The sequence below is a fragment of the Benincasa hispida genome, chromosome 4 (assembly GCF_027475165.1).
Source record: "Benincasa hispida cultivar pf3 chromosome 4, pf3_genome.v1.1, whole genome shotgun sequence".
NCBI lineage: Eukaryota > Viridiplantae > Streptophyta > Magnoliopsida > Cucurbitales > Cucurbitaceae > Benincasa > Benincasa hispida.
Window position 1 is genome coordinate 12,642,628 of NC_143481.1, and position 13,528 is coordinate 12,656,155.

The 13,528-nt window shown below is 41.6% G+C and overlaps 1 protein-coding gene across 1 annotated transcript; it reads right to left on the minus strand.

Annotated features, from left to right (window-relative positions):
• Nucleotides 1-813: 813 nt before the first annotated feature.
• Nucleotides 814-1,203, minus strand: LOC120076077 (uncharacterized). Its single transcript, XM_039029858.2, has one exon. It carries the CDS (start codon nt 1,201-1,203, stop codon nt 814-816), a length of 390 nt encoding a protein of 129 aa, XP_038885786.2.
• Between the last annotated feature and the right edge of the window lie 12,325 nt (nt 1,204-13,528).

Sequence of the window (13,528 nt, forward strand, 5' to 3'; positions counted from 1 at the left end):
CATCACAGTTTCACAGGCCTAACAACATCCTAGGGCAACCAGCAGTAAACCACTTACCTCAGGATAACCCACTGTCTAAAACAAGACCCTACTCCGCTCGAGGACTTCCTTTACCGACACACACTCCTGAAACCAAAAGCAAAAATCATAAGTGAACGTTAACTTAGGCCCAAGAATCCCTAAATGACATTGAGCTGCCAACAAAACAGTGACAACAACTTACCCCCAACAGACCACTCGGCTGATGACAAACGGTGGATAGAGAATGGCGCTGGAAGGGAAAAAAAAAACTTCGGTGTGGCTGGAACCCACGGTCGACGGCGGCGCAATTGACGATGAAGATGATCGCGTTGGGAGGCCCACGATCGAGCAGCGGAGGAGGCGTCGTTGCCGCGTCGGAGATCAAGCTTCGGCTAGGTGGCGCGGAAGAGGAGCAGGTCGCGGCTGGGATATGTGGCTTGAGCGACCGTGGAAGGGGCTCACGCAGCTCGGACGGACGACCTGCGTCAGGTCGAGCGGCGGGCGGATCGGAAGACTCATAACGACTGGAGTAAAAAAAATAAAAGAAAATAAGGGGGGGCGCTGGAGGAGGAATAAGAAGAAGAAAAGAAAAAGAATTTTTTTTTTTTTTTTTTTACACACAACCCAAGCCCCCCCCCCCCCCCCCCCCCCCCCCCCATTTTTAAAACCCTAACTCCTTATTCTCAAAATAGCCAACCATTGCCCTTCTTTTTTGTTTTTTTCCCCTTTTTTTTCTCCCCCTTGGAGCGTTACACTCTTCCCCCCTTTAATAAACTTTCGTCCTCGAAAGTTTTAATCCTGAAAGAGCTCTGGAAGCAGTGTTCTCATCTTGTCCTTTTGCTCCCAAGTAGCTTCCTCAAACTGATGATTCTGCCACAGAACCTTCACCAGTGACACCTCCTTGCTGCACAAAACTTTCACCTCCCTGGCCACAACTTGCACGGGCTTCTTCTTGTAACTCAAGTTTTCATTCAATTGCAAGGGCTCAAAGTCCACCATATGCGATGGGTCCATTAAATACTTCCTCAAAATGGAGACATGAAATACATTATGGACCGTGGAGAGGGACGATGGCAAGGCCAAATGGTAAGCCACAGAACCGACCTGCTCCAAAATCTCGAATGGCCCTACAAAAAGCGACCTTAGCTTGCCCTTCTTCCCGAATCTTAAGACACCCTTCATCGGCGCCACTTTCTATAAACTCCAAACTCGCTCCAAAATATCAAATGGCCCTACAAAACATGGACTTAGCTTACTCTTCTTCCCAAATCTCAGGACACCCTTCATCAGCGCCACTTTCTGTAAACCCCAAACTCTAAGTTTCCTAGATAAGCATGTCTAGTCAAGGGAATGTTATATTAAATACTTAACAATTAGAAATCTATGTTTATTTATAGGAGTTGTGAAGAAAGAAAAAGAAAAACATATTAAATGAGGAAGCTCATTTATTGGCTTTGGCTGGAGGCACTAAATGTGGGGGTGACATGACGGTTTAATCCTTGAACTCAGGAGGCATCAGAAAGATTAAAAGGAAGAGGAACTTCAAAAGTATGGTTTCAGCAATTGGCATGAGCAAATTTAGTGAAATTGGTGCCATTTGAAAGCGGAGAGAATCTAGTTTTCGAGGTTGTCTTGCCGGAGAAGATTGCAGGAGGAGGAGAATAAGAAGTGAAGAATTTGCAGAGGAGGCAGAATCTCAGATTAATCAAGGCTCGAGGTGAAGATTGGAAGCTCCAGGCCAAACTATAAGGAATTTTTTGCTACAGTTTTAAGGTAAAAAAGTAGCTCAATTATAAACAAGTTTATAAAAGGAAGTTCCTTGCAACGAGTTTTGGATTTTGAGTTATGAATTTTTGAAATTGAAACAGAGAATCTATGCAGAAGCAGACAACTGCTTGGGAAGAACAAGCAAACAGCTCACCGTGGAGAGCGAGAGCGAGATGAGGAGGATGAGGATCTCGCTGATTTTGTGATGAGTATCTCGCTCAAGGAGGAAATCTCACTAGAAATGAGGGTTGAATCTCGCTGGTGAGGAAGCCAAGTTTGTTAGAAGAGGTGAGTACTGCTAGGATGAAAATGTTGCTAAAAAAAGCTTGATCTCGCTCATGATGAGGATCTCGCTCATGAGGATGAATTCACTCATGATGATTATCTCGCTAGTAATGCTGTCTTTGTTGATGAAAGTTCCATTAGTAAATGAACTATTTAAGGTATTTTGCTAAGAAATCTAAGTAGTTTAACCGGGAATTGTGTTCTTTCAGGCCAATAAGAGCTAGGAGAGGCGTATAAACCGTTAAGAGCCCCGACGAGCTGTGAGTGACTAAGTGAACTTAATGTTTTCAATACTTATGCATATAAGGCCAAGTAAGTTACAGTGATGTTAATGGTGAATTTATACTCCCTCAAGCAACAAATGGTTAATGAATAGCTTAACGTATTTTTCCCGGCTTGTATATGTTTAACACAGGCCAAGGTATGTTGTGAAATCATTACAAAAGTTAAGTTTCTAATGTTAAAATATGCTTCCTAGAGGAAGGCTATGATAGATTGAGTTCTTGTGTAAATGACATGCAATGAAACTTAATTTGATGCTACGAAATAACCCGATACTGAAGGAAATGGAGAAGGTATCTGGGTAATAGTACCTAAGGTATTGACGATACTTAGAAAACTCCACGTGCACGTAGGTAGTTCTAAATGGGAGGCCAAAGTATGGGTCTCCTAGGCCATACACCATCAAAGGGAGGCTGAAGTATAAGTCTCTTGGCCAGTAATAGACGTTGGGAGCTAGAGCGTTATAGGCTTGTTCTTAACTAAGGAATAATGATGTTTAATGATGTCTAAGAATGGTTTAAAGCTACATTTAGAGAAAGTTGCTTGAGATATTCATCAGTATATTTACATGTTTATAGTGATGTAATGTGATTCTATAGTCACTCACTAGGCTACTAGCTCATAAATTTTCTGTGTTTCCCCTTTTTCAGGTAGCAGTTAGATTCCTCAAGGTTGATCCTGCTGCTTCTTGCCACTGAAAGGCCTGGCTTATTTAGAAGAACTTAGGTTGATGGTATGTTTATGTGCACATGTTTTAAGAGGGGCTAAGGCTTTGTTAGAAATGTTTGGGCCATATGTGAATATTTTTTCCGCAAATGTTATGCCATGGCTGTATGCATGTGTTTATATAATATTTATACAACCTCAAGGAGGCTTGTTGTATGCGTATACTATTAATGTTTTAAATAGGTTAGTATTTAGATTAGAAAGTTTTGGTGGTAGGTGCTGGCAGTAGGGCTAGTAACTACAACGATCATATCCTTTTCCAAATTAAAAGGGTAATCTAGGAGGGGTGTGACACTTTCAGGAACACCTTGTCGCCTGCTTCGAACTCTAAATCTTTTCACCTAACATTCGCGTAACTTTTCTGTCTACTTTGTGCTGCTAGCATTCTGGCCCTAATTTTCTGTATGGTTTCATTCGACAACTCCACTAACTCAATCCCTACCAGTTTCCTATCCCCAGTCTCGCCCTAGCAAATAGGAGACCTGCAACCTCTTCCATAAAGAGCTTCAAACGGCGACATACCAATGGTAGCCTGATAGCTGTTATTATAAGCAAACTCTTCCAAATGTAAGTGGGAGTCCCAACTCTCTGAGAATTCTAACGCACAAGCGCGCAACATGTCCTCCAATGTCTAATTTAAACGTTCTGTTTGCCCATCAGTTTGGCGGTGAAACGTTGTACTGAAGTTCAACCGCAACCCTAACGCTGCCTGGAGGCTCTTCTAAAAACTGGAGGTGAAACGAGGGTCCCTGTCGGACACAATTGACATTGGCACACCATGCAACCTTACTATCTCCTTCATGTACAACTGAGCCCACTTACTCACCGCGTAAGTGGGCTTTCCTGGAATAAAATGTGCCACCTTGGTGAGTCTGTCTATCACAACCCAGATCACCGAGAAACCCTTCGCTGTCCTGGGCAACCCCGTAATAAAATCCATAGCCACTCTCTTCCATTTCCACTCTGGCACATCCAAAGGTTGTAACAAGCCTATTACCTTTTGCCTCAGGGCCTTCACCTGCTGATAGACTAAACATCTACTGACATATTCAGTTATCTCCCTTTTTATATTGGGCCACCAGTAATACCGTTTTACATCTTGGTACATTTTGGTACTACCTGGATGCATCAAGAATGGAGAGTTATGAGCTTCCGTCAACAGTTCCCTTTTCAAGCCATCATCTGCTGGGACGCACAACCGTCCTTGATACAAAAGACTCTTGTCCACTGACATAGAAAATTCACTTGCCTGACCTGACCTTGCCTGACGACACTTCTGAACCAAGTCAGGATCACCCTGCTGAGCATCAATAATCCGCTGCCTCAAGGTTGGTTGCACTGTCAACTGGGCTAGCTGCGAAGTGACTTCCCCCACTGCCACCGCAATCTCTACTCGTTCCAGGTCTCTACACAACTGAACCTGCTTAGTGATCAAGGCGGCCGAATGAGCTACCTTTCGACTGAGAGCATCGGCTACCACATTCGCCTTACCTGGGTGGTAGAAGATCTCGCAGTCATAATCCTTTACTAACTTGAGCCACCTGCATTGCCTCATGTTTAACTTCTTCTGGGTGAAAAAGTATTTCATACTCTTGTGGTCGGTAAACACTTGGATCTTTTCCCCATACAAGTAGTGTCTCCAGATCTTCAGGGCAAACATTACCGCTGCCAATTCCAAGTCGTGGGTAGGATAGTTGCGCTCATGGTTCTTCAACTGGTGGGAGGCATAGGCGACCACCCTACCATGTTGCATGAGCACACAACCCAAACCCTTCTTGAAAGCATCACTGTAAATCACGAAGTTCCCGGAGTCGTCTGGTACGGTGAGAACCAGGACTGAAACCAACCTCTGCTTGAGGTCCTGAAAACTGTCCTCACACGCTTTGCTCCAAACAAACGAGGCTCCCTTTCTGGTTAGTTGGGTCAGCGGCATGGCCATGCTGGAGAAATTCTCTACAAACCTACGATAGTATCCAGCCAAACCCAATAAACTACGCACCTCACTGACCGTCGTAGGGCGAGGCCAATTGGTAAGGCTTCAATCTTAGCTGGATCCACTGAAACCCTGTCCTTCGAGACCACATGCCCAAGGAAGGACACCTTCCGTAACCAGAACTCGCACTTAGAAAACTTTGCATACAATTTGTTTTCCCGCAGTATTCCTAGGACCTTCCTAAGATATTCCTCATACTCTGCCTCTATCTTGGAGTATACCAAAATGTCATCAATAAAAATGATTACAAAGGTGTCTAGGAAGTCCTTGAACACATGGTTCATCAAATCCATGAATACCGCTGAAGCATTGGTCAGACCAAAAGATATTACAATGAACTCGTAATGCTCATATCTAGATCGGAATGCAGTCTTCGAAATATCGTTGTCCCTGATTCGCAACTGATGGTAACCTGACCGTAGGTCAATCTTGGAGAATACGGGAGCACCCTATAGCTGGTCAAACAGGACATCGATTCTAGGAAGGGGGTACTTATTCTTAATGGTCACCTTATTCAACTTCCTGTAATCTATGTATAAACGTAATGACCCCATCCTTTTTCTTCACAAACAATACTGGTGTACCCCATGAGGAAACACTAGGTCCCATAAACCCTTTATCAAGCAGTTCCTGCAATTGAACCTTTAATTCTTTCAATTCTGTTAGAGCCATTCTGTACGGAGCTTTGGATATAGAAATAGTGTCTGACTCTAGTTCAATCGTAAAATCAATCTCCCTTGATAGAGGCAATCTTGGAAATTCTTCCAGAAATACATCAGGATAATCTCTCACAACTGGTTCAGAGGTTATTGCAACCTCAGTTTCCATTGTGTCAACTACGCTAGCTAATATACTCCAGACACCTTGGCTAATCAACCTCTTGGCCTTAACTGCTGAAATCACCTTGGGCAAAACTACTGTCCCGGCCCCTTTGAATTAAAGTTGGCTTTTCTAAGGGGGTTAAAATTTACCTCCTTACGAGATCAATCTATACTAGCATGGTTGGCAGCCAATAAATCCATGCCTATAGTTACATTGAAATCGTACATGTTTAATACTATCAGAGTCACGTCAAGATTTCTAACTGACATGCTTTTATCTTTTCACTAGCTATCATAATTTCTCTCGATGGTGTAGACACTGAAAAAACATAGCCCAAAGGCTCCAAAACTAATATGGCATGCTTTACAAACAATGACGAAATGAAAAAGTGGGACAAGCCCTAGTCAAACAATGTTAAGGCATAGTGCCCCAAGATTGGGAGTGTACCTGTCACCACTGTTCTCGAGTGCTCAGCCTCCCGACGACTGGTGGTATAGACCCGACCCTACTGCTGATGTCGGCTCGAACTTCCCTGATACGAATTCGAGGGCTGACCCCCCCACTTCCAGAAGTACTACTAGGGCATTGGTCTTCCGTATGCCCTACTTGTTTACATCTGAAGCATGTCTCTGTGCCAATCAGACAACGTCCCCAATGACGCTTTCCGCAAGACTTGCATATCGGCCTTTCCTTCTAAACTCCTTCTAAAGTCGTAGTCTATCGTTGAGCATGCCCTACTGACCTGCTTGTACTCTGGACTTTCTGCGGAGATCCCAAAGCTTTCTGCTCAACCTTCCTCTTCTGACCAGGGGTCGGTTCCTCCGTCAAGACTTCAGAAGCTCTATCCCTGAAGAATATCCCACGAGTACCGTCGCTCGGAAGGCTACGACAGAGGTGGGAAGCTCCAGGGCTTGCATGAAGCCTCGCACCCCGTCTCGGAGTCCTTGTACAAACCTCTTAAGCCTCTTTGCTTCGGTGGACATCAGATTAGGGGCAAAACAAGACAATTTATCAAACTCCTCTTCATACTCTTCTACGGTCATGGTTCCCTGCTTCAAGTTCATGAACTCAGCCTGCTTGTTGTACCTCACATGAGCAGAGAAGTACTTCTCATAAAACCACTTCTTGAACCGATCCCACGTGGCTTGGCCTCTACCGGTTTCTATCATTCTCTCAGTAGAGCGCCACCAACGCTTGGCATTGTCGATGAGAATGAAAGCGGCACACTGCAGCTTCTGCTCCTCTAGACACCTCATGTACTGAAAGATCCCCTCAACAGTGGACAACCACAATTATGCATTTGTGGGGTCTTTTAAGGATTTATTAAACGTGGGGGATCGTACTTCTTGAAATCTCGCAAGTATCCAGCTTCCAACGAAGGGCCTGCCACGGTTCGACTCGTGGTCCTATCCTGATTCTGAACTGGTGGTAACGAGTCTGACGAGGATGGCGCCTACTATGACTGTACGTGTTGGGCGATCTGCTCGGCCACCATGACCCTTAGCTATCCTACCATGGCCTGCACGATGACGTTCCCAATAGCTGCAGCCATAGTCGTATATTCTATTAGGATTTCCGAGGACGACGGTCCTGGTGAGGGTACAGTTAAAATTCGAGGCCCGCTTCTTGGTCTAACTCTCTGCTAGGTTGACCTAAAGGGGTCCCGAGGTAGTGGGTCCCACACTTCTTGGCTCTGCACCTCGGGTTCTTGCAGGTTAGGGTCCCGCTCCCCAACTACTTTTCTGCCTCGACCACCCTTTCCTCTAGTTCATGGTGCCATACCTACATGCAACACTTTAATACACACTAGCAGGATACACCATCAAACGACAGCACACAAGTAGGATTCCATATATATATATATATATAATTCCCTAAAGGTTTTAAAACGACATATCTGACGATGACGAAAAATCCATTTGTGGCCATAAGGAACAAATTAGACTCAAGATGTAAGTCAGTCTACAAAACTTAAAACTTAGGCTCTGATACAAACTGTACGACCCTAGTTTCCTACAACATTCTAGGACGCTACTTCATGCATGCATGAACTCATTCGTACAATGTCTTTTAAATCATCAAATTAAAGAGCCAAGATTTTATTTAATAATGCTCAAACGAGCAACGATGGGAAATGAGCAATGATGGGAAATCATAATTAAATAATAATGAATAAAACTAAAGCAAAATAAAATAAAATAATTTACTAGGTGGGGTACCCCTAACTTTTACTAAAACAACTATTTGAAATTAAATAATAAAATTGATATATTTTGTATAAAAGTGAAAGACGCCTAACTCCTAAACCAGAATTTAGAACATAATACTATATGCGGAAGTAGTGAAACGTCCCAATGGCCAGGTCACGGATCTCTCTTGTCATGCGCCAGTTTGTCATTACTTACCTGAAAAATAGGGAGAGAAAAGGGTAAGTTTTAAAAAAAATATACTCAGTAAGTGGCCCACTCAGTGACCTATTAGTTTATCCATTAGACTAAAAATGCACAAAGGCATCATAAACATAGGCATAGGCATAGGCACAGGCATAAGGGGCGAACCCGAAGGCACGCTTTCATAAGTAGTGACTCAAAGGTCACAGCATAATTACAAGTGATGAACCCAAAAAGGACACCGTATATAAACATAGGGTGTGGCCTGAAGGCTCACACATGCGATGTGCATGGCCCAATGGTACATTAACAGTCATTAAAATCTCCTATGGACATAAACTTACAAACATCCAGTACATAATTAAACATAAGCATGCAATCAAGGTCATAACTCAACATCGTTCCCCATATTTCAATCAATTGTTTCAATCTACTCATGACTCATACATCAATACTTACCCATAACTCGTACTCATAACTCATATGTCAGAACTCAACATCAAGCCTTAACACATTATATAACTAGCCTTAACACATTATATCCATGCTTCAACCTTATCACAGTATACTTTAATCCTTACATCCAAATTCATCACAGTAAGAATACTTCAAATTCAACACATCGAATTCAGCACAAAACCCATAGCAGATTTCATCACAGTTTCACATATGAAATAAAAATATTTCATAGGCCTAACAACATCCTAGGGCAACCAGCAGTAAACCACTTACCTTAGGATAACCCACTGTCCAAAACAAAACCCTACTCCGCTCGAGGAATTCCTTTACCGACACACACTCCTGAAACCAAAAGCAAAAAGCATAGGTGAATGTTAGCTTAGGCCCAAGAATCCCCAAATGATAATGGGCTGCCAACAAAGTAGAGAAAACAACTTATCCCGAACAGACCGCCCGGCCAGACTGTCGCGAATCGATCACTACTAGCGCTGATGAAAAACGACGGACAGAGAACGGTGCTGGAAGGGAAAAAAACTACGGCACGGCTGGAACCCGCGGTCGATGGCGGCACAGTTGACGGCGATGATGATCGCGTTGGGAGGCCCACGATCGAGCAGCAGAGGAGGCGCTGCTGCCGCGTCAGAGATCGAGCTTCAGCTAGGCGGCGCGGAAGAAGAGCAGGTTGCGGCTGGGACGCGCGGCTTGAGCGACCGCAGCTGGGACTTGCGCGAAACGGAATCAGGCGGCATAGCGGATCGGAAGGCTCACAGCGACGGGAGTAAACAAAATAAAAGAAGGAGGGGCTGGAGGAGGAAGAAGAAGAAGAAAAGAAAAAGAAATTCTCTCTCTCTTTTTTTTTTTCCTTTTTTATACACAACCCAAGACCCCCCCCCCCCCCCCCCCCCCCCCCCTTTTAAAACCTTAACTCCTTATTCTCAAAATAACCAACCATTTTCCTTCTTTTTTGTTCTTTATTTTTCCCTTTTTTTTTTCCTTTGGAGCGTTACACCATTGTACCACATTCGTCCTGATTATTTCAATCCATATGGTGGTCTTTGTAACTTTATTGAACACGATTCTCGAAAACTTGATTTATATGTTTTAGGTACTTTAAATCCTTTTGGAATTTCATATAAATATCATTATCGAGAAATTCATATAAGTATGTCATGACTACATCCATAAAATGCATGTCCAGACTTTCATACACAATTAAACCAATTAAATATCTTAGTATAATTGTATCCACCACCGGAAAATATGTCTCCTCATAATCAATACCTGATATTTGTGAAAAAAAACTTATGCAACTAGTATTACTTTATATTTTATGACCTCATTGTTTTCATTTTTTCCTCACAAATATCCATTTGTATCTCATGGGTTTGACACCTTCTGGTGTTTAAACTACTGGTCCAAAAACCTAACGTTTTGAAGTTTCTTTCCATTTAAGCCATATGTCGGCATTCTTCAACAAATTTTGATTCAAGATCCTCATTTTCAGATATAATATCAAAAGCAACATTATATGCAAAAACGTTGTCAATAACTACATTAGTTTGGTTTCATCTTGTTCCCATCATGATATAGTTTATTAGAATCTCATTATTGTCATTAGCTATTTCACATTCCTCACTAGTCATGTCAAGGACTTCTTTATGAGTATTTACATCATCAACCAAGTCTTTTTTTTTTTTTTTTTACTATTACTTGTTTTTCGTTTTCGAGATTCTTTATCTTTGGAACCCACTGGTCTACCATACTTCTAGCATATTCTAGATTCATCAGTGACAACTTATTGTGTTAGGATATCTATTTTCGATGGGACACTTACAGTCGGTATATCTAACTTAGTTACTTTCTTTGCATCTATAAATGCATATGATAATTGATTTGTTATATTTTTTAAATTAATTATTTTTTGAACTTCAAGTTCACGTTGATTTGTATGTTGATCTAAATGGGACATAATGATGCATTCTATGTAATTTATTTTTTTTCAACTTAGTAATTTCTCTTCCTAATGTTGAAAATTTTGTCTCATTAAAAAAACAATCAGCAAATCGAGTAGTAAATACATCACTCATTAGGGGTTCAAGATATTTAATAATTGAATGGGAATCATATCCTACATATATTCCTTGAAGAAAATCGGAAACGAGATTTCCGTGAGCAGCGGAAGTAAGACTATTCCAAATTACAATCATGAATCAACAAATCATTTACAATCGACTTCAAACAAATGGTTATGAAATTCATACAGACATTACAACATGTAATATAGAAATAAACAAAGATAAAACTGAACGCACAAATACAGAAGCGTCTCCACGCTCTAATCGAACAACAGCGACCACGAACACTCGATTTATACGACCACAACACCACACGAACACTTCGCGCTCGTCCTCAACGATCTTCTCGATCATAAACTCCTCCGCAACACGAATGGCCTCCACAACACCACGAACGGCCTCCAGAAAACTTTGATGGTGTCGAGTTGAGTCTGACACCACCAACAAAGCGACCTTGGTATTCTTGGTGTGAGAATCCAGAGGGTAGGCTCTGTTCGGACTTGGTATGAGACAGACGAACAGAGGAAAGAACGATCGCGTACACAACTGGGCAAGTGGGCTCTGTTCGGTCGTGTACGATTGGTCGCATACACGACTGGGCAAGTGGGAGACCAATCGTCTAGATAAAACTATGCGATCGTCTAGCAAAAGCTATGCGATCGTTTAGCTCTATCATTTAGCTCGGTGTGTCGCATACAGACTCTACATGATCGTTTACCTTAGGCCAGCGATCATCTAGCAAAGCTATGCAATCGTTTAGTAAACACTGTACGATCGTTTAGTTAACACCTGCACGATTGTTTAGCTCGTCCATCTTTCGTTTAGTAAATATGTATTTACTTGACGGCTTCCGTGAGTTTCTTTTCGCTGGAGAGAAAACTCAAATTCCTTTTCAAACTTTTGTAAAACTTCTTTTCAAAATAGGAAACCACTTTCCTTTTAAACTCACGGTTACCATGATCCAGTAACCACCCACTACTTTGGTTATTTAAAAGAAAAAGTATTAATTATCCAATAATTAATATTATTATAAATATAAATAATAACCAACTTATTATACTATATTTATAACCTATAGTTTGAATATTTCATCTCATGAAACATATAAATCATAGTTCTTTTTCTATTCCATGGTACTTAATGTAAATCTCATTTACATCAATCCTCCACTAGATGTATCTTATACATCATACCGATTATATCATATATAATTAAAATACCTCTTGTCAATTTGAACATTTCAAATCAACACCAAGAACTAATCCTCAACAGAATCCAAGCTACCAGGGGGACCTCATGAACCTGTAGATCCAAAGCTCCAATGATACGTGAATAACTGACTAAACTCTTTAGTCATGGGATCCATCATCCGTTAACTGCCAGGCAGTCCACTAAAGACCGACAGCTGAACTCTCCTCACTACAGATATATTATGTGTCCATCTTAACCAATCAACAGTGCGACAACCCTTCACAGATCGTTCGTAGATACAGCTGGGCCAATAACCGTTATGCCCCTGTAATTATATCTATCTCCTTAAGTACCACTGATCCCTCTAATGAACATAAGTTATAGTCCTACTATGACTGAGTCTTCTCTTCCAAAGAGAAGCTATGGCCACTATGTTCAAGCCCCAGAATCAGCCCTTAAGGGAGTAATCTCTCTACTTATCCCTGCTTCGGGAAAGAAGTGAATTCCATATTGTGAATCGAGTTTCCAGCTCCCAGATCAGACAAGTCCCCAAAAAGGTAGGCATGCTGAGTTGGCAATCTGGCCACTCTTACCCATACTAATCCAAGGATCATCCTCAAAGGTAGGAGTTTACAAAACACTCAAGATTGAGGTCGTGTCATCTATGGTCGTTTAGGTGAGATGCAAGTCTCTAGTATCAACGGCGTTATATACAGAATCTAGTCATCTCGTGGTCCAGGTCTTATACAAACTCTTTGTATAGGACACCCCCGCTCCACATCTCCACATGAATGATCAGGATCTACCATCTGTAGTAGTTTACAACACTTGCAAACCTCTACAAAACAGACCGTATCCGTAGTGTCACCAGGATCAGGTATCCCACCTTAATCCTTATACTACAGACCGATTTAGGTTATCACTTAAGACATGATCCACTTGTATATCACGTATACATGCTTAAGTTCACATAAGATAACTAAGGAGCTTTGTTTATTGGATATGAGTAAATGCCATAATTAAATAACACTTATTTTATTCATTGAACAATGTGTATCTTTACAAAACAACCAGACTTTGGGAGAATTAGGACACCAATCCCAACATTCCTAACTTCCTTTAAGGACCCATCTTAGTGCATTGTGGTGGAATAATTTGAACATATACTGCACATCAAAAAAATTCTCAGATGATAAATATTTGGCTTATGATCATAAGTTAATTGAGTACTTATGATGAGCTACTGGCCTAATGCGTACAAGTGACGCTGCATGCAAAATAGCTTGTCCCCATACAGATATATGAAGCTTAACTCTCATAAGTAATGGCCTTGTAATTAATTGCAAAAGTTTTATAAATGATTATGCTAAACTATTTTGTGTATGAACATGAGCTATAGGATGTTCAACACCTATCCCAATTGACATGCAATAATTATCAAAAGCTTGGAATGTAAACTTACCAGCATTATCAAGATGAATTATCTTAATTGTATAATCAGGAAATTGTGCTCTTGA

What these genes read in the sequence shown, in the direction of transcription:
- LOC120076077 (XM_039029858.2), bottom strand. Translation starts at nt 1,203, where the DNA reads ATGAAGGGTGTCTTAAGATTCGGGAAGAAGGGCAAGCTAAGGTCGCTT.